General features: G+C 40.3%; 1 protein-coding gene across 2 annotated transcripts; it reads right to left on the reverse strand.

Annotated features, from left to right (window-relative positions):
• Nucleotides 1-1,097: 1,097 nt before the first annotated feature.
• NDC1 (NDC1 transmembrane nucleoporin) lies at nucleotides 1,098-27,262 on the reverse strand. 2 transcript variants are annotated; one of them, XM_042462985.1, is made up of 18 exons: nucleotides 26,644-26,945; nucleotides 21,313-21,433; nucleotides 19,475-19,576; nucleotides 18,639-18,813; nucleotides 16,816-16,954; nucleotides 15,798-15,906; nucleotides 14,507-14,558; nucleotides 11,949-12,081; nucleotides 11,451-11,543; nucleotides 10,484-10,565; nucleotides 8,440-8,598; nucleotides 6,547-6,804; nucleotides 5,706-5,824; nucleotides 5,402-5,452; nucleotides 4,777-4,840; nucleotides 4,311-4,411; nucleotides 2,926-3,086; nucleotides 1,098-1,364 (listed from the first exon to the last, which is right to left on the reverse strand). In XM_042462985.1, the coding sequence occupies exons 1-18, from the start codon at nucleotides 26,671-26,673 to the stop codon at nucleotides 1,301-1,303; spliced, it is 2,013 nt and encodes a 670-aa protein (XP_042318919.1). In that variant the 5' UTR covers nucleotides 26,674-26,945; the 3' UTR covers nucleotides 1,098-1,300. The 2 variants fall into 2 exon arrangements, with proteins under 2 accessions (XP_042318919.1, XP_042318920.1); XM_042462986.1 differs by lacking the exon at nucleotides 6,547-6,804 and having other exon boundaries at nucleotides 26,644-27,262.
• Between the last annotated feature and the right edge of the window lie 28 nt (nucleotides 27,263-27,290).

The raw sequence follows: 27,290 nt of genomic DNA on the forward strand, positions 1-27,290 counted from the left end.
CCTTCAGAATATTGTCTCTGTTACTTCCACTATGAGTCTGAGATAATCCATTGGTCACTCATACCCCTGCAATGGTAAAAACTGATACTTAATCTAATACTGCCTGCATAACACTGCCTTCAGATAGTTGTTTTTTAAATGTGTAGTCAGATAATGAATTTGCAGTTCCAGATGAACACCTGTGCAGTTCAAAAATTAAAATGATGCTAAAGTAATATTATGTTAGTTGATGTAAAAAGTGACTGGTAACAATCTGAAAAGCAAGTGAGCAATCCATCCTATTCTAGAATCACAGACTCTGACCAAACGTCATAGCCATTTTTTCCTTGTGTAGCAGATGCTATTATCTAGCCCCATTAAGCATTTAGCTGATACAAATGGATGAAGACATCCTAAAGAGGGGAGGTCAGAGATGACTTGAGTCATCATTGGGGATAGCAGGTAGCTCAGTTTCCCGAGATTTCTCCAACTTGTTGCCAATCTTGGGAAACAAACTGAAAAGGAAGCTGGCTAGAGGAATTCTTTTTTTGTTCTTTCTACTTTGTCTGACATTACTTCTTAGATAGTCTCCTCAGCAAATGCAAATGGCCATTCCATTACAGATCCTATGGAATACATTGGTTTAATCATAGAGTTGAAAGAGACCACAAGGGCCATCCAGCCCAACTCCATGCCATGCAGGAAAGTGAAATCAATGTAAATGTGTGCTTACATCACCATGTGAAGTACTGTCAAGGCAACACAGAGTTTATAGTTGCAAGAAGTGTGTTTTTATGGCTAGTTTTTCACCAGTGCTCTTCAAAGTAGGTGCAGACTGAAGTTAAGCCAGTTTTAGCTAAACACAATAAAAATGTAGAACTCTTGAGTAGTCTCACAAGGCCAAAGTTAACTCTGTTAGGCCTCCAACTATGTGATTTGTGTCTAAAGAGACATATGGCAATCAGGAGGCTGTCATATGTGTATGATCTCATGTTTATAGAGTAATTATCAGCATAACGTGAATCATGTAGCAGCAGCAGAGCTTCAATAAGCAGGTTAAATACTGCTCCCTCCAAACCTGAGCAATCCCTGACACCAGTTAACCACTCCAAAGCATATTTAACTTTAAAAAAAATCAGTTTATTATACAAAATGTCAAACTAAAGTTATCCAAGTTTTTCAGATACTTCAGCTGACAGCACAGTCACCCAATGACTTGCAATTAAAGAACACTTTTGAGAAGTCAGTAGAAATTTTCACTTTCTTTTGATGCAAACTTGCTGAATTATCCATCTGTAACAGCATGGTCAGTTTGATTTCACTACTCCTTAAACTCAAGGAACTGCTGGAGTCTTTTCTTATGTTCTGAAGATACTTGAACTGCACTAAAGAACAGAATACAAAATAAAAATTTGCAGACCTCATCCAACAACATGCTAATATATAATGAGGAAAAGAGATTGTTATTTTCTGAAAAATATGGAAACCCAACCTGTATGAAATAGACCAGCAAAGCTCCCAAGCAAAATCAAGTATGTTTTCCCCAACCCTACCATGGCTTTAGCCCTATTTAGTTATTCAAAAGGACACACAAGAGCACAAAATGTGTGGATCAAAGCAGAAATGGGACAAGGATCTGCTGTCACTCTTTCTTTCCCCTTTAAGGCCAGCTGTACATTTCATTTCCCACTGAATATCCCAGGATCAGACCAGAGACCTCTAAGCTTGCCTAATGCACAAAATGGGTTACTGAATGTTCTACTACATTCCTAAACAATGGCTTTCCAGGTGTTTTGGATTTTGGCTCCCTGAATTCCAGACAAAATGGTTGCTAAAATGATTAAGACTTCTGGGAGTTGAAGTCCAAAACATTTGGAGGACCAGAATTTGGGAATCACTGTACAGTACAAGAGTTTCTAAAAGATAAGATACAAAGTGATTTGCATATCATAGCCACTCTGAGAAGTGGGTGTTTGTTATTTTATTTAACAGATGGAGAACCCAGAGAGATGATACAGATTTAAGGCAACCCAGAAGTTCTAAGGATTCTGTGAAAAGCTATGTCTTTAGTCTTATGTTGAATTAAGAAACCAGGTGTTCTATTGTTGCTGTTGTTTCTGATTTAGGACAACCCTAAGGCAAACCTATTACAGGGTCATTTTAGCAAGATTTATTCAGAGGGTGATTGCCAGTGTCTTCCTGTAAGAGAGTGATCTGCCCAAGGTTATCCAGTGGGTTTCCATGACTGAGCAGTCATTTAAACCCTGGTCCAAGAGTCCTAATCCAACATTCAAGCCACAATACCACACCGACTCCAAGAGCCCCCACACTAACCTTAAGGGGAAAACTATAATCTGAAACCTTCAAACACATGGTTGAGATCATAATTATGATCCTTCTATAGCAACTTTCATTTCCTGTGAAGAAAATAGATAGGAGCACTAGCCTCAACTGTCTACTTCAAATTTATGACATGATAAAAGGTTACCATATGGTAAGCTTTTGCATTTTTACCATGTGGTTTTTAGTTTCGAATCCACTTTAGATGTACAGTTATGTACAAAGCAACTCAGAATGTTGCACAATAGATCGTGAACTTCTGCACACTAAAATTTTAAAATTCCTCTGTAGAATCCCAGGAGTACAGTAGTTTTCCACGAAGAGTTTTTAAGTTTTCATTCACTAGTGAGAAGATCTACAGTTTAATTTTATTTTAATGTTGCTCTTTTGTATATTTTTAATTATACTGCGTTAATTTTAATTGTAAGCCATCTTGAGTCCCAGTGTTGGGGAAAAGGCGGAGTATAAATAAGAGTGATGATGGGAATTGATACAACTACTGCTGCTACTAATACATGAAATCACGTACAGACTCTTTGCCACCATACCCAAGTTTGGTATATAATGAAATGAACATTATAATCCCTTTGTTCCCTGTAACCTTACTTTAGGTGTTCTCCAAATGTGGTGGTTATCCGATATATGGCAGTTTTCAGTGAGGCTCTTAAAGCAAATCGAAGGGTTTTGTAGGAAGTGTCTGCCAGATTCCCTGAGATCCTGGGGGGTTTGCTGGAAACATGAGGAAGTTTGAAGTGCTTGTCTACCACCTAGGATGCAAAATGAATCAATAAGAGAGCATGTTGGCAGCAAAGAAGTTTACATTTCATAGAGATGAATCAGCTCAGCTCACACAGTACAACTGAAACAGACTTGGAGATCAAGCTTATATCAATCAGATCTGGAAAGATCAAGGTTACAACAACTAATGGATACAGTTCAACTTCCAACCATAATATTGGCCTGGTGAGACACTGTGAGAATTCTTTATACAGACAGGACTAAATTATGTCCCTTGGATAACATTATCCAGACTATTTTAGACTGATTTACAATTCAAAACTGATTTACAGTTCAAAACCTTTCCTGGTCTACTCCAATGTTCTACTGCAGAACAAACAGAATACAGATTAAGTCTCCCTTATCTGAAATGCCTAGGACCAGAAGTGTTTTGGATTTGATATTATTATTATTATTATTATTATTATTATTATTATTATTATTATTTGATTTTGGAATATTTGCATATACATAATGTATATCTTGGAGATGGGACCCAAGCCTAAAAATGAAATTCATTCATGTTTTGTATACATCTTATAAACATAGTCTGAAAGTAATTTTATATATAATATATTTTAATAATTTTGTGGATGAAATAGTCTGTGTACATTAAATCATCAAAAAGCAAAGGTGTACTATCACAGCCACCCACATGGACAATTTTGGAGTATTTTGGATTTTGGAATTCTGAATAAGAGATATTCAACCTACACTAGCATTTTATGATTAATTAAATACAAAGCTGCCTAATATAATAGATAGCTCTGTCTAGTCCAGTACTGCCAAATCTGACTAGCAGTAGCTCTCCAGGATTTCAAGCAGGATCATTTCCTAGCCTTCCTTGGAAAGCCCCAATATTCTCTGATTGTCTCTCACTCTAGTACTAATTACGACTGACCCTAATCAGCTTCTGAAATCAGGTAAGATCACAGAGGCTAAGCCCCAGAATGACAAGAAACAGATTTTGGCCTCTGGCTATCAAAATAAATTTTAAGGGCATCTGTTGACTACATGTGATCTCAAGAATGCTGTTGGTAGAGTTAACTGCTTGTAGAATCCAGGATGATGGAGTGCATAACATATAAAAATGGAACATTTGTCCCCTCTGATCTTTCTTTTCTGGTTAGCTGTAAATGTGTATTAGAGAAGTTACAATAAAGTTTAATAAGAGTTCATACCACTTTTCCAGCAAAGAAATTAAGACTCCATACCTCTTGAAGAGTTAACAAAGTATTCAGAATAGCTGGCAGTGTTGTTTGGACAACTCCATATCTATCTTCAGTAAATGAGGCTGCTACAAGATGTGATAAACCTTCAGAAAAATGAATAGATTTTAGTTCTGATGTGTTAACTGTCACTGAGACTGGGTTATGTTACATCTCTGTCAGGGTTCTGAATTCAGAAAAAGGTAACTAATGCCTCTTACCCTTCTCCACCTAAATCACCTAGAAATTACCTTTTGCCACCTATAAGTTTTAGGCTTTGACAATAGAAACTAGGGGTGAAAATTCTAGATATATGTACTTCACCACTATGTTCAGACTGGGCAAAAATGAAATGGGATATTTACAAATGCATTTTATTGCCAGTCACCATAAAAATCAAGGTAATTAGCATAAACTGGTCACTGGATATAATTCATCTAGAGGCTATTTCAGATATGAACAGAATGCCTACCTTCCAAAGCCCAAATATGCATCTGGGTATCAGAAAAGAGGGCCTGGATTGAAGCCTCAGGGTGCTAGGAGAAAGTCAAGTGTTTTGCATGTTAGCCAACCAGATAAACAAGATGTTTCAAGTACTGACATGATCATGCTAACTGTAAAGCATTTAATCATAAAGAACTCTGTATTAAAAATTATTTTGATAATAATTTCAGTGCTCAATGTGTTAACCCACACTTCCCCCTACAAAAGATGCATCCCATGCATTTCTTATAAAATGATCCATCAAATTAGACAAAACAATGAAAAATGGAAGGCAATATTTTTAAATTAATTCTTCAATAAGCAGTCTGAATATAGTAGTCTGAGTGTTGGACTATGACTCTGGAGACCAGAGTTTGGATCCCTGCTCAGCCATGGAAACCCTCTGGGTGACCTGGGGCAAGTCACACTCTCTTAGCCTTATGGTTGCCCTAAGAGGGAAATGACATGAAGGCACATAACAACAAATCACTTGTTTCAATGTATTCTATTTTAATAGTTATGATGAATATATACAACATTTAACACTAAGACAGTTAAAATAATTATTTGCTGCTCAACTAGTGTCAACCATATAATTATGCATTCATCCTTACCTTGCTGAAAAAATACATTATCAATACTCGTTTTGACAAGAAACTTTTGAGCTGGAAGAAGAATAAGAAAAAGAAGTCTATGAAGAAACACAGAACACATCTAACAGATCAGAGCAGCATGTATTCTGTTTAAAGTTTTTTACCAAAATAAACTAATTTTATTTTTATTTTTTGGCTCCACTGACACCCACTTCAAAAACTATTTAATTGGAATGAAAGTCCCTCATGTTTAAAAAGATTTTTGAATATGAGAAAATAAACAAACTGTGGAGATGAAAAAACCCATTAATCAGTTGATTAATACCTGTTCTTTCTTGCTCTGAAGCCACATACAGAAATAACTTGGTTGCACTACTTCATTAGCACTTTTTGCAACAGTAATTGTTGGGCGGGTTTCATGTGGAGAGTCTGTCCACTGCATATCTACAAGACAAATCCAGTTCATTATAAAAATAATAATAATTTTAAAAAACTAAACAGATGCCCTGATAAGTAATTCACTGAACTAGAAGAGCTGAGAACACCAGTGTATCTTATTAGTGTTAAGAGTGGGCCATTAGCAAACCAGGTTCAAATCCCTTGTGAGCCATGAAACTCAGGAGTCATTGGGACATCGTTTTTAAAATTAGAACGATGTGAATGAGCTCACTCATGCATTCCAGGTTTGTTATTCACACTATGGAAACGCATCTATGTGCATCTCTGAGAGTTCAGTTGCTCACATGTGCAAGCACTTGAATAAACATGGTGTTGATAATGCAAATGTATTTGAAACATGTTCAAGGCATGCAGAGTTTAATCCTGAATTATCTCGGGTCTATTTGCATCAGTTATTCGTACTACCAATTATATGATTTTAAAAAAAAACTCAGAAAAAAAAGTATTGATTATCCCAGGTTAAGTGGGAGGTTGGCACCCCTCCCCCCCAAAAAAAAACCACATCTTAATCAGGTACATTCGGGATGCATGTGAACAACAGAGATTCAACCAGGATTCATCCTGGATTATTTTCACCATCTGAATAGGGCCTCAGTGGGTGACTATCTCAGAAACACTCTCTGCCCAGGCTGCCTCATATGATTACTGTTGTACACTGCCTTGAACCTATGGGACCAACAGTGTTGGGACCAAAGAACTCCTGCTACCTGATGTCCACAGTTTTGGTCCTCTTCTCATAATGTGAGGGCTCTGGACTGATCCATGCCAAGGAGAGCTTAAATCCAACACTCCAGACTTGCGACTCAGAGGAACAGGACTAAAAGGTGACTCTAAATTGCTTCCAAGATCAGACACAGGTGAAGCTTTTAAAGGCAACAAAGATGATTTAACCAGAGAAGGCATATGGGCTCGAGAAAGAAGGATGGACCTCGGGGTTTGAAACAAGTTCTCTTCTGTTGCTGCTCCTAGCAAGGAAGAAATTTATAAAAGAATATGATCTGGATGGCTTGTCCCAAGTCACATTCCATAGTACCTTTCTTAAAGCACCTATTCTAACTACTATAAAACTCAGCATAATCTTACAGTGGCATTAATAACATAAAAATTGTAAAATAAAAGGTTGATGTGAAAAAGTAACCATGTTCAGATTAATTTGGTAACAGATCTCCACATGAATAGGAGCCCATCCTTACTAGAGATCCCAAGTGCATGGAGTTGTGTTAATGCAGGAAGATCAGGGATGGGGCAGCTCTGCAGAATATAGCCCCGCTCCCCTCCACAAGTACAATGCCCTAAATATTTCCAAGGAGTTTCCAGAAAATCCCTGCAGAAGTAGTTAATGTGGCTCCTTTGATCCTGTACACTGTATGGTGACATAAATCATATGCATTAGGATACACTGATAAGTAGCCTGTCCCTTAGAGATACTACAAGCATGTTAGATTCATGTACAGTGGGAAAAGGACTAGCCAAGTGCAAAGTATAGAGATGTTTTCCTAAATATGCAGTGGAGAAATACTGTGGAGACATACCCAGAGTTCTCCAGTCCAAATCTACTGCATATACAGTCAGCCCTCCTTATCCTGATTCTGCATTCACAGATTCAACCATCCATGGCTTGAAAATATTACATTAAAAAAATCCCAAAAGCACTGTATTTAATGGGACTTCAAGATCTTTGGATTTTGGTATCAAGGGGGGGGGGGGATTGGAACCAAAGTGAAGTGGATACCAAGGGCCCACTTGATAAATAGGAAGGATGTACAGCTTCTTCGGCCATTGTCTCTTAGCAGCAAGTGAAACGTAGTGCAATGGTTTGTGTTGGGGCATGTTGCTCTAGGCACCATCATGGCTAGGCTAGTTCCACCAATATGGCTTAATAATTATTTTTTGCAAAGTGATTTACATAAACATGTGAATTAAAAACTGGCTCCAGTTCAGTCCAAAGAAGTTTTGTAGCAGATTTAATGGCAACTTATACAACCATTGAACGAGGGGGGGAGGGGACACAGGGAAATAAAGAAATAATTTGTCTCAATGCTCAAATGTGGGTCGCCCAGGTTTTTTGGACTTCAGCTTCCAGAAACACTACCCAGTTTAGCCACTGATGAGGGATTCTGAGAGAAATCCAAAACACCCAGAGGAGCAAAGTTTGAGAACCACTGATTTTGCTAGCAGGAAGTTCCAGTTTCCACTCAGTAGTCAATATCTCAAGTTGTCCCCCGCTACGGGAATTTTTTTTTTTTACAAAACTAGCTCATGAAGTTCCTATTGAGTCTTTTTATACAATCTGTACACAAACAGGCAAATATCTGACACAATGCTGATTGTGGGGAAAATCGTAGAAAGGTGCCATTCCCACATAATGCTTGAAGGAGTTCTAACGAACATTTGTTAGAATGTTAGTTTTTATTATACAAAAAAAAAAAAACCCTCAAAATAAAAATGAAGGACATACCTTTCATCTTGTACAACTGTTTCATGAATGAAGAATTCTTAACCCTGCTGCCCTATCCATTTTGGAACATGGTTCCCCTGCCTCCCCCTGTGGACAAACCCCATTGTCAAAAATACAAATACTGTGCGGATCTGTTCTGTACCTGGAGAGGTAGGGGGTTGTCGTAAGTCTCCCATAGGTGGCTGTTTCAGCCTTCCATTTGCAGCTGCAACTTCTTGGTGAATTATCAGCTTCTGCGTGAGATCATTTAGAAGATTCAAGCACTCCTTGGAAATTGAAGTCCAGTTGTGCGGATGTCCACCTTTTAGACAAGGGGAATGCATATTAAAATAGAAACAAAACAAAAGTTGAAGAATGAAAGAAACCAATAGCTACTGCAAAGCAGTGAAGCAGAGTATTGACTTCTAAAACACTTAAGTGAAATAGTTTTACAATATTACCCTGCAAGGGGGTGTGGGAATAGTGTAAGGTAAGTATCATCTTATAGCCTATTGCACATAATGAAGCTGACATTTAAAGGAGCAGTGTGTAATGTTTTGGGGAGTTTTGGGGTGTGGTGTCATCAATATGCAGATGACACTCAATTCTACTACTCCATCCCACCTCAATCCAGGGAGGCTGTCCTGATCCTAAACCAGTGACTGTCTTCAGTAATGGACAGGATGAGGGCAAACAAGTTGAAACTTAATCCAGACAAGACAGAGGTGCTCCTGGTCAGTCGGAAGATAGATCAGGGAATAGGAATCCAGCCTGTGTTAGATGGGTTCACACTCCCCCTGAAGACACAGGTTCGCAGTTTGGGGGTACTCTTGGACCCCAGCTTTGAACCTGGAGGCCCAGGTCTCTGCTATGACCAGGAGTGCTTTTGCACATTTAAAACTTGTGCGCCAGTTGTGCCCGTTCCCTGAGAAACCAGATCTGGCCACGGTGTTACATGCCTTGGTTACATCACGTTTGGACTGCTGTAATGGGCTCTACATGGAGCTGCCTTTGAAAACGTGTTCGGAAAATTCAGCTGATTCAAAGAGCTGCTGCCAGGCTGTTAACAGGGGCAGACTACAGAGATCATACAATGCCCCTGTTGAAACAGCTTCACTGGCCGCCAGTTTGTTTCCGGGCACAATTCAAGATGCTGGTTATTACCTATAAAGCCCTACATGGCTCAGGTCCACACTATTTGGCAGACTGTTTCTCTTGGTATAAACCGGCCGGAACTCTGAGATACTCTGGATCCTTCTCTCTGTCCCAACACCATCACAAACACGGTTGGTGGGGACACGAGAGAGGGCCTTCTTGGTGGCTGCCCTAGACTCTCAAACTCCCTGCCAAGGTAGATCAAAACAGCTCCCTCCTTGATGGCCTTCCACCAGCAGGTGAAGACCTACCTGTACACAGGCATTTAAGGAATTGCTATAAGGACAGGCTGGGATGTTGGACCATTTTAAAAAAACTGTTAACAGTTCCCCCCCCCCTTATTTATAGCTTTATCTTTTTAAAATATGTTTTATTCTTTTAATAACTATCTGTTTTAATATTGTAATAGTTTAATTTCTTTTAATGTAATTATTATTATTATTATTATTATTATTATTATTATTATTATTATTATGTTTTTATTGTACTGTTTTTAATGCTGTGAAGCCACTCTGGGTCCCAGTCCTGGGAATAGAGAGGGATACAAATATAAATAAATAAATAAATAATGTACTCAAATCAATCCAAAGTAATAGTCACCTTTAGCCTGTTTGCAACTATGACCAAACTATCAGGCTAGAAAAACAGCAACAAAGAAGTCAGAAGCTAGGTACTAAATATTAAAATGTCAGGAACTGAAAAAGGGGTTTTGGACACAAGATTTCATTGGCCTCCAGCAATCCAAGGCAAATGTGTATAGGCACATTTTAATATAATCTACAAGCATTATTTGGCTTTGTACTGTGGGAATGAATAATCAATTGATGTACATGTTCCATCCAGTTCCTTTGCATACTCACCATTGGACACAACGATAGTAGGTTGGGTTTTTTTCAGCTGGAAGATGTTCAGTATAAAACCCCCATTACATTTCCTCATGTTTGCATTTGGTAAATACAAAAATGAAAGAGAATTCTTCTCAATTGAAGTCAGCTTCTCACAGAGAGTTCCCCATCTTCCTACTTAACAAAGCCCTGTTATGTTCTAAATACCTGGTTGGCTAAGGCTAAAGACCTCTTGACGTCGCACAGGGGAATACTGGGAGAGAAACATCAGGTCCTGTAAAGCTAAGAACTGAAGAGAAAAATATTTCAGAGTATTAAAGACTACCAAGTTGACCAAATTTGCATTCAAGTTTCCACAGTTTTACTTCTAGATGCTATTAGACATAATATTTTTATTAAAATAATTCATGATATTTTATTATGCTATCTCATGAAAACCAGTTTTGACTGGTAGAAAAGAATGCAAGTCATATTGCCTATGCATTTGCCCATTTAATGAAGTAAGAAATTGTATTTCTTTCATTTTCTTTACAAAAAAACCCATGAAAATACATAGAAAGAAGTTATTCAAACTTTGTGGGAAACAATTCACAACTCTAGTACTGAGAAACTGTACATTTCATCAAGCACCAGAGTTGATATTCTCAGAGCTGTAGTTATTTCAGTTATTCAAGCAAATCTAAATTTAGATAGCTACATTTATGTAAACCTATGTTGTTATGCACTAAAACATTATGATGACAGAGAGTGCCTGGTTGAGCTGCTATAGATGCTACAGAGTGATAGAGTGCTGAAGAGGATATCTGGCTGCCATTTGTCACTGGAATCAGGTAGGAGAAAATGTCTTAGGATGGAGTAAAAACACCAGAGACCTAGGAATGGAAAGAGAAGCAATTCAAAGGAAAAGAGGGAAGGAGACAGGAGGAGTGTAAGAGATAAATTAAAATTGGGGGGGGGGGGGGGGGTGGGGAGAAAGGGTAGAGAGGTGAGGAAAAATGAGGTTTCCATATTAGTGTGAAGCTAAGTCCTAGGTTGCAGGCCTCTTATATGTACTCTATAATTAAACTGATAATGTGACATTGAAACTATGTTTTTTTTCTTGGACAATTATTATAACTAAGGTTATGCAATAAATAAGTTAACAGAAAGCCTGAGAATCAAGCTGAACTCATACCTTTAAAAGAGGTGGAGGGTTGCTGTTTAAGACTTTAGGTAAACACTGGTCTGCTTCTTCTACAAAAGTTGGCTGGACAGGAAAGTGATGTGCCTAAAAATGAAAAATACACACACACACTGGAACTGCAGTTAAGCATGAAAAACAACCTTCTTCAGTACTAATGAAGAACATAATCATGTCAACCACCATTTGCAAGCAAGATGATGGGCAGGCTGCCAACCAAGCCCTGACAGAAAGGAAGGGAAGGGTAAACTCTTCAATGGAAAACAGATGAACCTTAATGTAACCATTTCTGCGGCACTCTAGTAAGAGATGTTTTCCACATTGTTTGAAAAAGAAAGGCTACAATAGCAGCAGAGACCATCCAACTGCACAGCACAGGACGGCCTTCCCCAACAGCCTTCAGATGTTGAGTAAGGAAGATAGGATTGGTAGTCTGACACATCTGGAGGATGCTGGATTAGGGAAGACCAGCATATGACCTTTGGCACCAACCTCAGTAGAAAAGATTCTGAAGAGCAGCCATGCAATATACCAGGTCATTAGAAGAAACAGACCACATAGCCAGCTGTGGTACAGGAGAGACAAATCCAGGAGGCCAGCCACTGTGTCGAGAAGAGGAAGTTTACTAGAAGCCAAACAAACAAACACACAAAATTGAGAGAAAGAGGTTTTGTTCAACATATACCTTAGTACAAAGTGTTTATGAAGACTATAAACAATAACTGTATTAAATCTATATCAAAAGTTTATTTTTATTTTACCCAATTAAAAAAACCAACAAGTTAGCATGTAAAAGGAATTTTAATTGGATGGAGGCTCTAAACTTTCCTTTTAAGAAAGGACCCCTGGCAAAGAAAAAAAAAAGATTGCTCAGGAATTTTTACTAGATTACAGACATTTACTTATTTAGAATATTCATATATCAATTCATATATTTATATACCACTATTTACCACTTTTAAACAAAATATTTTCAAAGTAATATCTGTATCTAAAGGTACATGTTTCACTAAAGTTGTTTACAGTCTTAGATCCTCCACCTGCAAGCAACAGCATTTACTCTTCCCCTTATGCCTAATTATCAACACCAATGCATGAAATCTGGGGGACTGGCATTTTTCCCCAAAGTGAAAGGGAATGGTGCCATATTTGTGCTCACTGGTTAAAATTATTTCTTTCTTTCCTGAAAATTTACCAGGGAAGTGGCAGGATATTGCTCATGACTTAATACTGGTCCAAGGACTACCAATCTGAGTAGCATTCATCTACATAGAATCCAGCTGTATTAGAGAGATGTTTTCCCTGGAAGCATCAATTGTTTATCCTGTTTCTGACCAAATTTGCGAATGGATCAGACAATGTCTAGATCTTCCCTCAAACAGCTGACCTGATGGCAGTTAGGATCCCCCCACAGTGGTTTTCATAGAATCATAGAATCACAAAGTTGGAAGAGACCACAAGGGCCAGCCAGTCCAACCCCCCTGCCATGCAGGAAATCTAAATCAAAGCATCCCCGACAGATGGCCATCCAGCCTCTGTTTAAAGACCTCTAAGGCAAGAGACTCCAAAACACTCCAAGGGAGTTTGTTCCACTGTGGAACAGCCCTTACTGTCAAGAAGTTCCTCCTAATGTTGAGGTGGAATCTCTTTTTCTGGAGCTTGCATCCATTGCTCCGGGTCCTAGTCTCTGAAGCAGCAGAAAACAAGCTTGCTCCCTCCTCAATATGACATCCTTGCAAGTATTTAAACAGAGCAATTATATCACCTCTTAACCTTCTCTTCTCCGGGCTAAACATCCCCAGCCCCCTAAGTCGTTCCTCCTAGGACATGGTTTCCAGACCCTTCACCATTTTAGTCACCCTCCTCTGAACACGCTCCAGTTTTTCAACATCCTTTTTAAATTGTGGTGCCCAGAACTGGACACAATATTCCAGGTGGGGTCTTCACTTCCATCATCAGCAATCCATGACCAAACAGGCTCCATAAATCCAGCAAGAAACACAATGACACACTAACCATTTCTTAGATAGCTTGTTCCTGTCCACTGCTGAGGACAGGGGTGTGAAATTGCAGAAGATCTGGAAATCAATTTTCTCTCCCTGGGCCCCTCCAGTGGCTTCATATTCTAATTTAAAACACTACTAGAGAAGAGGCAGGAATGGCTGGGCCCCATTCCAGAAAGTAAAAGGTGGACTTGATCACAGCACCCTCACTGTATTAAGAGAATAGGCATTAAAGCATTAAGAAAATAACCAGTTCTGTAGTACAGCTAGGATGTGGTGGTATTGCAGGGGTACCATAGTCTTGTCATCCACTTCTTCCTTGCAAAAGGAGGAAAGCACCACATTCTTCTTCACCTCTAGGAAGGGAAAACAAGTGCTGCATCTGCATCTGCCTCCTGTGGGGTAGTGTGAGGTGTGAGAACTCTGCTGCAGTTCTCTTCCTCAAAGGGTGGAAAATGGCCATTGCTGCTTGCATATCATTATCTCTCATATTGCCAAGGCTGGGGGTTAAATTGCAAAATCAGCACTGCTAATGTCTTCCTGAGTGGTAGGGTGTGGATAACACTGCCTCTCAAGCCCTCTTCCTCTTCTGGGGCAACAAATCCTCCCCTACCTAATTTTGTGTGGAAGCTGAATGATATGGGGAGAAACCCTTTGTTTCCCATTTCAAACAGTAGGACAGTTTCTGCTTGGTAATGACCAAGTTATCATGGGGAACAGGAGTGTTTTCTAATAATCACATCGTATTAAAAGGTGGCTACTATGGAGAGTCTAGAAACAGTTAACAAAAGACAAGCTCAGACATTTCACACAGACTGGTGTAGAACACCTATCAATAGCATTTACATTAGCTTCCTGCTCAACCTGGAGTTCAACGAAAACAGCTGTGTTAATGTCTTAGAATCTGAATTGCCTGCCCAACATACCTGAAAGCCAACTTACCAAACCTATATTCTGTTACAATCTGCAAGATCAGTAGGAATGCCACTTTTATTGCAACTATAGATTAGCAAAGAAAAACAACAGCAAACATTTAGAGATACAAACCTATTAGTTTGAAGGTTCATTGTGGTAATTAGCCATGCCCGTGGAATATAACCTAAGGTACCACAAACAGAAAAATCAAGCTGTAAAAACATAGACATAATACTTTGATTTCAAAAGAAAAAATTTCCATTTAAATGTATATAGCAAACAATAAACTTAAAAACCCTTTTAAGGGAAAAATGTGGCAACATGAAAAGAAATGAATGATTTTGCTAGTTTAGGCCCTGTACACACGGGCCCTTTAGCACGTCCTGGCGACGTGCTAGGGTTGCCTCGGGGCGCCGTTTCCAGATGCCCCACAACCCTAGGACGTCACCAGAATGTCACAGCTGTGCGGCACCATATACACGGCATGCACAGCTGTGACGTCACTGCCGTGCGCCTTCCAGACAGGTGCGCGTGACAGCGATGTGCTCACACCGCTGCAGGCAGTTGCAGCGGTGCTAAAAGGATCTGCTTTTTAGCGGTCCTTGTTTCTGCGTAGTCGCACCACACAATTTGGTTGCTGCGGCGCGGTTACATGGAAAAGAGAGGCTGCTGCCAGCCGCCTCTTTCTGGCGGTCTGTACCCCGCCTCAGTATAGCTATTTAATAGTCAGATGCCATCACATTCCACGGAATCCCAGTCCAATGACACATGGTCTTACCCTGGCTGTTAACCCAAGATAAAAAGCCTCTCCTTACTAGACAGTCCCAGTTCCAGTAACTTAGTTGGATCCAGAATTAGCTGTGTAAACACAATGAAATCCATGGGGCTTAAGTTAGCCATGACTAATTTCTCCCATTGATTTCAACAGGTCTACTGTAAGCATGTCATATGCAGCAGCAGTTAGCAAGGACTGAAGGGTTAGGGGTACATTTTGCTGCAGACAAGAGTTTTTCTCATCCCCAGAGTTATGTATGGAAAACTACAAAGCTACGGCAGTGGCGGCCATGAGATGAGAGACAAGTGGTCCTAATGACCCATGGGACACATTTAGCAGCAGAGACATCACACTTAATGAAACAACATGAAAGGAGTAATGATTTATTGTGCTCCCCAACACATAGTGCCATGCATCGGTGGAGCCATTTGGCTGTATACTACTAAAAATTATTTGTCCCACATGACAGAATGTCCAAAGGAAGAATCATTTTGCTGTACCATGCCAATATTCCTTTACTCCAGTACACCTTCCTTCTTATTTTAAGCATTCAGATGCCTCTGGAAAACACACAAGGACAAAGTCACCCCTCATCCACCTCCCCCATATCTAATAACATGGTGTATATTGCCTTAGAAGAAATCTTACCAAAGAAGTAGTAGGCAGCACAGAAGTTCCTAACCATATAAAGTGACTCCACACAACTATGCTTTGCCAGTAGTGGAAGGGCTCTTCTGAAGCGCAGGTACTTGTATTGCTGGAAAATATTGTGCATATATTTGAGGAGGGAACAGTTTCTGGAACATATTGATTTGAGAGAGCAGTCAAATTTTAAATTATAAATTGTTTCAGGGATGGCAGCTGCACTAGATCTCCCAATACATCTAACTAGTAAGGCCAACTTATTTTATTTCTACAATTACCAGTGCTATAGTAACTATAAAAGGCAGTAGGTAAATCCAAAAATTGCTGGTTTGGACCCCCAAGAATTGCAAGCAGAAGGAAGCTTCATTTATGCAATTAAGCAAGGTGCCTCTGCCCAATTTGGGACAATCCCCTTCCTACTGGAGATCATAAAATCCAGGAAGGTTCTTAACCTTCTAAAGATGTTTCTAGGGAGTTCAAGGCATTTGGGAGGAAAGAAGGGAGCAGGAATTTCTGCACCTATAAACTTTCATCTACTCATGAATCGCAGGATCTCATTTCTGTATTTCCATTATACCAGAGTATCTTTAAACTGACTAGTAATAAATACTTTCTGGGCAGTGTACAAAACATTAAGAACATTTAATACTAACCATGTACAAGAGAAAGCACATAATAAAGCCAAGATAAAGTCAGCAGTTGGGAGAAAATTACAGCATGTTACATCTAAGTAAAAACGGGAACGAATGATCCAAAAACACTAAAGAAAAGTTCTTATAATGCTGGGGAGAATTTTTAAAAATCTTCGCCTGGTACCCAAAGGACTATTCTATAGATCTAACCTATTGCATTTGAGGAATTTCTTATGAAAGAATCCTTCCTGAACCCATGTGCATTAGAACTTTTCCTCCCACCCCACATGTGCAAGTTATAATTGCCAGAAAGGAATGTGCACAAAAAAAGAACAGCACCTCTTGTTCAGTGTTTGAACTATATCCCCACTGTCCTTTTTGCCACCTACCTGTATAACTGGGAATGGAAGGTAGTTCAAATTATTGACAAGATACCGGAGACTGTAGCTGTAACCCATAAAAGCTCCAAGGAGCAAGAGAAAGAGGTGGTACTCATTTAGGCACACATTCAGATCAGCATCAGCTGCACTGAAGCAAAAACAGTAACTTTAGTTTAATTAGAAAAATAAATATATGCAGCAAAACTAGATTTAGTGCTATCTTTAAAGACTTAAGTTTTAAAAAATTAGAACCAATTTTCCAAAAATTGTTTTAAAAAAATTAACTGTAAAAGAACAGTTGATTTTTTTTTACGATGATAATATTTGATCATAGTCTTTAAATGATTGTATTCTATTTGTTCTACAAACTAGCAGGTTAGCTATACAAGTGTGGGCCAAGCCTTCTTCTGAAAAAAAATTCCTCCATCCCTGCTTGATCCAGCAAAAACAGCATAATTTTCATGCAAACATAATTACAGAGAGGAGATAGAAGAACATATGTTCATTCCTCAAATGTGTGTGTGGATGCTGTTTGTGTGTGAGAGGGAAGAGAGAGGAACAAATGGACGGAGCAGTTTCCTATAAGGAAAAGGAAGCAAATACATATGCTTCAAATCAGAAAATCCTAACAGAACAGTTTGCCTTGTTCACCTTCTTAAACTTTTAATATAATCATTCTCGATGTTTTGGACTTCAGTTCCCAGAATTCCTTACTGTTGACCAAGCTGCCTGAAGCTTTTGGGAATTGAAGTCCAAACCACCTGGAGGAACAAAGTTTGGGAATCACTGTTCTAATAGGTGCTTATGTAGCTTTACATCAGGTTAAGAATTATGCAGCACTCTAGCTTAGAAGTTGCTGAATTTCAACTCCCCGCAGCCTTGCCCAGCAAAGCCGGTGGCAAGGCATGCTGAGAGATGCAGTTCAACATCTGTACAGCCAAGTAATTTCCACCACTCTACTACAGGAAAACTGCCTGTTCTAATCTACAATTAGCTTTTTAAAAAGAAAGGCACAACTGGGCAGGTGTTTGAGTGGAAAAGTTCTCTTCCCAGTGGCAGCAATGACCACCATCTAAGAGACCAAGGTAAAGGACTAAAACTAGCCAGAGATCCAGATTGCCACCCTCCCCACTTCAACCCTCTGTGACCTGGACAATGTCAGAGGGTATGGAAATACCCCTGAAATGAGGGACACATTTCCACATACCATGCCATCATCAGATTTCTCAAACCAATGCACCAGGTAGAGCTTTTTTTACCCAGTGCTTTTGGGTGAGGACTAGCTTTGCTCCACCTCCTTCCCTGTACAGGGAAGAAGAGGAGCAAAGCACTCTCAGGAAGTGCTTCCAACAGAGTTTGAAAGTGGCCTGGCCTATTCCTCTTCTCCCTTCCCTATGCAAGAAAGAGGGAGGAGAAACAAAACATTCTCGGCTGGCACTTGCACATGCCTGACAAAGCACCTCCATAGACCAACTTGGGTCTGCAGGACAAAGGCTTCTCTTCTCCGTGACAAATATCTGAAGTAAAGGTTGCAGCTGGCATATTTTCAAGCAATGACTGAAAGCAAGAGAAATGTGGTTTGTCTTATTAGATTGGAAACTTATCATAACAAAAGAGTAACAAGTATAAAACCATTTCTCCAGGAGTAAAAATGGGTTTTGCCGGCTCTAGTCATTTGCCTTTCTTTCTATACTAGCAGTAAGTAATGATTTGGGGAAATGAAGATGTAAACAAAAAAGTCTGTCATAAAGAATTTGGCAGCACTTTGATATTTATTTTCACAAGGCGTTATATTTAATAAAGAGCTTGCTCTATAATCACTGAGAAATCACCTTTCTGTATTTGTGCAGGGCACAGATAAAAACAGGAACTTTCCCTTTGTCATAATGGCAGCACACCACGCCACCAGCATTCCCATGACAGCATGGGCAACTGAATGGATCACCTGCTGGGGGTGGATAATCTTGCTGATCAATGCCAATCGGGAACAAGGAATTGAAGGCACAACTGCAACATAAGAAAAACAACATTAGACACCAACAACCACAAACCAAGACACAAATCTTCTACTTTCAGTCACACATTTGAGACATCACTTTTCAACCATCACTCCTCCTCATTTAAGTATTTGCAAGTTCATAATATGATAGGGAAATTTTCCTGAACAAAGTATCATGGTTTTTCGAACCATTCTGACCATCTTGAAGGGGCAGAGAAAGGACAATGTATGGCCAGGTAGGTCCTCATGTATTTATAAGGCATCTTTCAGAATTATTCAATATTTACAAATAAAGAAAGGGTTTAATAACACTACAGGACAGAGGCCAAGTTTTATGTTATGCAGGTCTAACCTGCACTGGAGAAATAATGCAGTTAGATATCACTTTAACTGCCTTGTCTCAATGAGATGGAATCTTGGGATTTGTATTTGTTGTGGCACCAATACCTTCTCCGATAGAGAAGGCTAAATATTTCACAAAACTACAAATCCCAAAATTCCATAACACTGAGCCATGGCAGTTGAAGCATTGTGAAACTGCAGTATTTCTGCAGTGTACATTAGATGATAGTGAAATAAAACAGACTGACAAAGTTAAAACACAATTCAGCACTAAGCAACAATCTCTGAGGAATGTACATTTCATTCAGTTTAGCTTTGAAAACTCACCTGCATGAAATTCAACATTGAAGATATTTATTACCACTATTACCACAGACATCAGAAGTATACAAAAGATAACATAGGAGGTATACAAATCATTGAATGAACCTAAAACAGAAAATGACAGGAAGAGAATCAATTCATTTGAAATGCAGTCCTGCAGGGAAGTTCTAGAGATAATATGGATAGTCAGAAAGACAAATGAATGGATCTGAGTGCAAATCAAGCCTGAACTCGCATTAGAAAACCTAGGCCCGTTCTGCACGGGCCTTTGCAGCGCCCCCGTCACGTGCTAGGGGTTGGCTGAGGACCTAGTGTCCATACTGGCCTCACCCCAGCATGTGACGGGGGCGTAAAAATGGCCGCGCCCTATACACATGGGCGCAGCCATTTTACGTGCCGGACGCTTAGCGTCCGCATGTAGCATCGAGTGAATGATGTGTCGAGTGCGCCATTGGCGCCTCGTCGTGTCATTTCTGCGATGCAAGAAGAAGCCCCATTTTGGCGCTTCTTTTTAGCTGCGCCGGGAAGCCTCGCGGTTTGGCTGCTGGGGCTTCTCGGCACAGCTAATGACGGCGCAGGCAGAGTGCTGCTTTTCAGCGCTCTGAAACACACCCTAGTAACTAAAGTGAGGCTATCATACTTGGACATATCATGAGACAATATGACTCACTAGAAAACATTATAATGCATGTAAAGTTGAAGGCGATAGGAAAAGAGAAAGACCACATTACAGATGGACTCATTTAATCAAGCAAGTCACAGCCCTGAGTTTGCAAGACCTCAGTAGGGTCTCTTGGAGGTCTTTCATCATAGGGTCACCAGAAGTTGAAGCTGATTTGATAGCAAATAACCACAACAAGAACAGAAAAAGAAAATTGTTTCCAGAAAACATTGTAAAGTAGACCTATTAGGAGAATGAAAGGGGAGCAGATAAATCCAAGGTTCAGCTTATGCACATCAACCTAACATGATTTAGCACAGACTTGGGTGACCTCAGGCAAGTCACATGCTCTCAGCCTCAGTGCAAGGCAATGGAAAAGCCCCTCTGAGCAAAGAAAACCCCATGACAGGTTGCCTTAGGGTTGATATAAGTTGGGAATAACTTGAAGGCACAAAACGACGACAAATTCCAAGCTAGTGTCATTCAGATATGTTGGATTACAACTTTCATTATGTCTGGCAAGCATAGTTATTGTCTGTGCTGGCAGGGGATTAGCCAACATATCTGAAGTGTACCCAGTTGGGGAAGGCTAGTCTAACAAAAGACATGAAGGTGGCCACTGAATGGCCAAAATCAAGCTATTCTCTTTGTTGCATCCCTCTAAATGTGACATGAAGTTGGTTTGTTATCATTGTTATTCAGGACTGCTGTAAAGATTAGCAAGATAATGTACATAAAAACTTTGAATAAAATGGAACATAAGTGCAGAATAGCAGTACAGTTTGCCCTCCACATTTGTAACTTTGAGTTTTACAACTTTGATTATTGGTGGTTTTGATTAATATGTTCTCTCTAGGAATTTCAAAGTCCTCCTGTGCAATTCTGCTGGAAGTTGATCATAGAATTGTGCTGGGGAACCTAGAAGTTCCTAGAGAAAACACTTCTTTAGGCTTCTGGAGGTCCTCCAGCATGATTCTATGATCAACTTCTGGCAGATGTTGACCACAGAGTTGCACTGGAGGACATGGAGATTCCTAGAGAGGTTTCTCTTGGGTAAAAAGCATAAGGGTTTTTTATTTGCATTTTTTCACATCTACAGGGGTCCTTCATCCCTAAGCCCAGCAAATGTGGAGGGACCACTGCATTCTTCTGTATGTCTCATACAAGACATTGTACATACCTGTGATCCATTGCACAGGGTGGACAAAGTCAATATTGCTAATGGTGACAAAGACTGCAACACAGAGAGGAAGCAAAAGCACAGACCAAGCAATACTTGCAGCTGCTCTCCATCCCAAGATCTAGAAAGAAAATAAAGATTAAGGTCTTTGTCTCTGTTAGCCAAGAAGTAGACAAACACACTATCTCCAAGCAACTTATTAAAATTAAAATAAGAGTCACAACTAATTTTAAATAAAGTATCCTTAGATTTATTTTGCAGGCTGCCAGTGACTGTGACAACAGGAGGAATAATTTCCTGCATGTAAACACTCATCAAGAAGTACACGTTTTTTCTCCTCTGGAAAGTATTTCATCTATCAAATGAGAATTACTTATATGAGACAGACTGACTTTGGAGAGTTCATTCACAATTTTGTAACCAGAGGCCAGAACAAAAGAACTTCCAAGTGAACTGCTTGCAGCTATGTTCAGTCCACTGGAATAAAAATAAAATAAATAAATAAATCAAACATCAGTAGGGTCATAACTTTATTATGACCAACCAGAAAAAAATCTACAAAACTAGACAGAAAGCTTTGTAGGCGACTCCTTCAGACTGGATGTTATAATAACAAAAATGGAGGGGGGAAAGATGAGATGCTGAGGGCAATGTTGAAAAGTCTTAGTGTGGTCCATGGTTTACTTTCAGAAAGGAAACATGTGCAATTTCAAAATTAAAATTGAATCTTGTCATTTGTGTATGTGTGGGATGAGACTGTGGAAAGGTCTATGTTGCAAGTTTATAGTGCAGCCCCTAAATGACACACAGGCCCTGGTCCTAAAATTCTTATTCACCAAGCCATAGATTTTTAGTTAAAGGCAGAATACATTGCTAGCAACATGGGATCATCAATCTAACAGTGCCTTAAGCTCATATAGAAATGTGAATTCATTCATGGCAAGGGATTAACAGGTCTAGCCCTTATCAAGATAGCAACCTGCTGGAGGATTTAGTAGCAGCAAAAGATGGGGAAAAGAGCCCTGCTGCATCTGTGCCACTGAGATGTACCTCCATTGGGCAGCTCTTCCATTTGAAATGTTTCTATTCAAGCCCAAAGTCACTTTGTAAATTCCCCAGGCTAATGGTGCCCTCCAGATGTATTAAATCAATGCTAATCAGTGGGGGGGGGGTGTGTCTCTGGACCATTCTGGTATCTAGCAAGTTTCTAGGAAGGAAAGAAACTATGGCCCCATACAGACAGGCCAAAATAAAGCTGCTTCGAGTCACTTTGGAGGTATGCTGTTTTAATGATGCATGTGTCCTAAGAGTCCAGAAGCTAAAGCCATAATCCAGTCCTAAGGACTGGAGCGCAACTTTGGCGCAGCTTCTGGACTCTTAGTACGCCTGCATCATTGAAACAGCATACCTCCAAAGTGACCCGAAGCAGTCTTATTTTGGCCTGTCTGTATGGGGCCAATAGTATCCAATGGGCACAAATATGATGCCAGTCCTTGGTACACTGTAAACATCACTTGCCAGTCCCCACACAGACTCCTATCCTACCTAACAAGAGCCAAAGGCTGGAAAAGACTGCTATAACAACTGGATTCCTGTCTTTGTTTTTTGTCCTATTCCATTTTTTAAAAAAAATTAGATTGCAAATCTGTAGGAAACAGTGTTTGGTGCTGTTGATTCAGCGGTTTCCAAACTTTGGTTCTCCAGATGTTTTGAACTTCAGCTCCCAGAAGTCCTGACTGTTGGCCAAGCTGGCTGAGGCTTCTGGGAGTTGAAGTCCAAAACATCGGGAAGACTAAAGTTTGGGAATCACTATCTGGTTTTATGTAAGCTACTATACCACTTTTCAAGCTAAAGAGGTGGGCTAAATGCTTAAAAAACAGCAGTACTCCTCATGTCATAGTGGTTTGAATTGAACTCTGGAGACCAGAGTACGATTTCTGCTTAGCTATGAAATCCACTGGGTGACTTTGGGCAAGTCACATGCTCTCAGCCTCAAGGGGACACAACAGCAAACCTTCTTTGAACAAATCTTGCCAAGAAAATTCCATGATAGGGTTGCCATAAGTCAGAAATGACTTGAAGGCACACAACTACAACAAACTACTTTGTATGCAAAGGGAATCTGTAGAACGTTTGAAACTAACAGATTTACAAGATCTAATTACAGTGGGCCCTTGGTATCTGCTAAGGTTTGATTCCAGGACTCACCGTGGATACCAAAATCCGTTGGATGCTCAAGTCCCATTAAATACAACGGTGTAGTAAAATGGCGTCCCTTATATAGAATTGCAAAATTTAGGTTTGGTTTTTAGAATTTATATATTTTTCAAATATTTTCAAGTCATGGTTGGTTGAATCTGTGGATAATGAATCCATGAATACGGAGGGCCAACTGTACAAAATGTGTTTGCATGCTGATCTTCCAGGCTATGTCTCTGTACTACTCTGTTCTCCTTGGAGGATATGGATGAAACAGATTTAAACTAAGTGAAGGCATGGAGTGAGATAAGCAACCTCCTTTTCCTTTGGAATTCAGCAGAACAGCTGTATGGATGAAATGCACTGAATTCTTATGACTTTCTGCTTCTCAACCCAAAATATCCGGAGGTGGTTTTATTGAGCTTGATTTCCCACCCAGAGCAATGAGCTTTTACACAATCTTAGCAACTTTATAACATGACACCTTTTTCCTGGCAGGATCTCTTTGCTTGTAGCGATGTGCAGAGATTGGAAAAATACAAGCCAGCAAGGAAAATACTGGCTAGCTTTCAGGAGGAGTTGCCACACTACAGAATTAACATAGTTTGATACCGCTTTAGCTGCCATGGTTCAATCCTATGGAATCCTGGGATTTGTAGTTTGCTGTAGCACCAGAACTCTCTGACAACGTTCTCACATGGGAGGAATGTCTCCCAATTTCGAAAGAAAAGAAAGTGGGGCCAATTTGGAAATAAATGCAAGTACATGGATGCTTATCACACTACTGAAGAACACAGCACCCATCCCAAAGCCAAAGCAGTGTGAATGCAAAAGAAATTATCATACTCATCGTAGTCTAGAATTCGAATTAGCATCCCTGCACATGCGCAGTGAGGGCAGAATCAGATCGTTACCTTTTTACACTTCCGGCAGGGCTTTTGCCCTTGTTTCATGTTATTTGTTCAATTGTTTGCCTTGTTTCACATTATTTGTTCATTTATTACACTTTATTTCACGTTACTTAGGTAATTCACCAATTCAAAACCAGTCCAAAGTAACCTTGTACTTGGTTTGAGCATTAGACTATGGCTCTAGAAAGCAGGGATCGAATCCCACTGGGTGACCTGGTGCAAGTCACACTCTCTCAGCCTCCTCAGAAAACGGCAATGGCAAAACCCATCTGAATAAACCTGCCAAGAAAACCCTGTGACAGGGTCACCCTAGGATCACCTTAAGTTGGAAACAATTTGAAGACAAACAACAACATTGGACAAGTCACACTCTCTTAGCCTCAGAGGGTGGCCATGGCAAACCTTCCCAGATAATCAGGTGGTTTGGAGAGGAAAGAAGGGCTTGTCACTGGGAAGGGACGCTCCCCCCCCCCTCTGGGCAGCACAGGAGTACTTATCTCCCATGTACTTCACTTTTCCAGCCCCTTTTGCAGCCAGTAAAGGAGCTTGGGAATTGTAGTCTGATTCGAAGGCAATCCAAGGGTGACCAAGACATGCATTCCATACCTGGCAAATTCAAACTGAATGCAACTTTGGAGTGGAACAGGATTTGTAAATTCTACGTTTCCCCAAATTTACCCATCTCTCAGTTGACCCTGGATTGGGTTTGAATTGACTCAGCATTGCCTTCGATTGTGTGTGATAACCTTTTGCGAATAAACGTAAACCCCCTTCATAGCATCTGGGGTGACACTGCATTAATCTTCCAATTTCTTCTGTGTGATAACGTCCTGAGAGAGGTTGCATCCACGCTGCAGAAATAATCTGGTTTGACACCACTTTAACTGCCATGGCTCAATGCTATGGAATTCTGGAAATTGTAGTTTGATGTGGTTCCAGAGCAAAGCTACAATTTCCAGAATTACACAGCACTGAGCCATGGCAGTTAAAGTGGTGTCAAACTGTATTAATTCTGCAGTGTAAATGCAGCCTTGGTTAAAAAGAAGAAAAGATTTACGATGGAGGAATTGCATTTCAGAACTTCCTCACTAAGGACTGCTCCAGTTTAACAGGTTTTATTTATACCTCACTTCAAAATTGTATTTATCGGAGAGAGAGAAAAAGATATGAAATAAAACCAAGGCACTAGGCAGCATGGTGTAGTGGTTTGAGTGCTTGGCCATGAAACCCACTGGGGCTGCATCCGCACTGCAGACATAATCCAGTTTGACACCACTTTAACTGTCATGGTTCAATGCTATGGAATTCTAGGGTCTGTAGTTTTGTGAGACATTTAGCCCTCTGTGTCAAAGAGCCTTGTGCTACAAGAAACTACAGTTCCAAGAATCCCACGGCAGTTAAAGTGGGGTCAAACAGGATTATTTTTGCAGTGTGGATGCAGAGAAGGTGACCCCTGGCCAAGGCACACTCTCTCAGCCTCAGGGGAAGGTAATGGCAAACCCCCTCCGAACAAACCTTGCCAAGAAAACCCCAGGATAGGAAATGACTTGAAGGCACACAACAACAATTTAAAATAAAAATATTGCTACTATTATAGTGTTGTATTTTATCTCCATAACAGTGTGTGTGTGTGTGTGTGTGTGTGTGTGTGTATATATATATATATATATATATATATATATATATCCTTAGGCTGTACGCCTTTGGCAGGATGTAATGCTTGGAACTGTTTCTGTGAAGGGCCATGTAAATTTATGCCCCTATAGGGACATACTAAAGCATGGTTGCCCATAGGGAAACCATACTTGCCCATAGAGAATCATTGGGGAATACTTGCCCATAGGGAAACATTAGAGATTATCTGCCCATAGGGAAATATTGGGGAATACTTGTGAAACATAGGAAAAAACCTTCAATGTTCCCCTATGGGCAAATATTCTCTATGGGCAAGAATGGCTTCCCTATGGGTCAGCTCTATACAAATAAGGTTAATGATAGCAGTGTGCCAATATGTCTGCTTATTGGGGGGGTTGGGGGTTGGAATAAACCTAGAGCACATTTCACAAGGCGGAGTGAGGAAGAAAGTGGTCTCTTTGTGGCCATTGTGGCTCACAGGGGGTACACGTGTCTACCCCAAAGCGTGCCCATTCAGACGTGACTCCCGATTTTGCAGACACGTGTCTTAAAAAGGGGGCCTAATCCAGCGGTGGCGGATACGTACGTTTAACTGTTCCCGCGTTGAATGAAACATCCTCCCTCCCTGGCAGCCCAGGAGCAGCAGCAGAAGGAGGCGGAGTGGGGCTACTTTTGTTGCCTTCCTTCCAGAGGAGGCTCCAGAGAAGCCAGCAAATGGCGGCCCCAGGCTCCAGTGACGCCTTTTGAAACGCGCCTCGCCTTCTTTGCGCCGCCTTTTTCAGAGGCTGCATCCACACTGGAGAAATAACCCGGTTTGGTACCGCTTTAAGTCTTTTCTGGCTCTAAAGCTATAGAATTCCCAGGATTCCATAGCAGAGCCAGACAAAGATTTGTTGTTATTGTCTTTATATATTTATTTTTTAATCCCGCCTTTCTCCCAAACTGGGGCCCAAGGCGGCTTACAGTACAGTATATATTTTGAAGGGGCTTCTGACATATTTAAGGGAACACCTATCATAGGGTTTTCTTGACAAGGTTTGTTCAGAGGAGGAGGGATTGCCATTGCCTTCCCCTGAGGCTGAGAGAGTGTGGCTTCTTGCCCAAGGTCACACAGCAGGTCTATATGGCCGAGCTGAGACTCGAACCCTGGTCTCCAGAGTCTTAGTCCAACGCTCAAACCACTACGCCATACTGCGTCCCTCCTCCTCAGCCACATTCAAAAAGCCCAATTTC

Source organism: Sceloporus undulatus, chromosome 4 (genome assembly GCF_019175285.1).
Source record: "Sceloporus undulatus isolate JIND9_A2432 ecotype Alabama chromosome 4, SceUnd_v1.1, whole genome shotgun sequence".
In the NCBI taxonomy this organism is placed as follows: Eukaryota; Metazoa; Chordata; class Lepidosauria; order Squamata; family Phrynosomatidae; genus Sceloporus; species Sceloporus undulatus.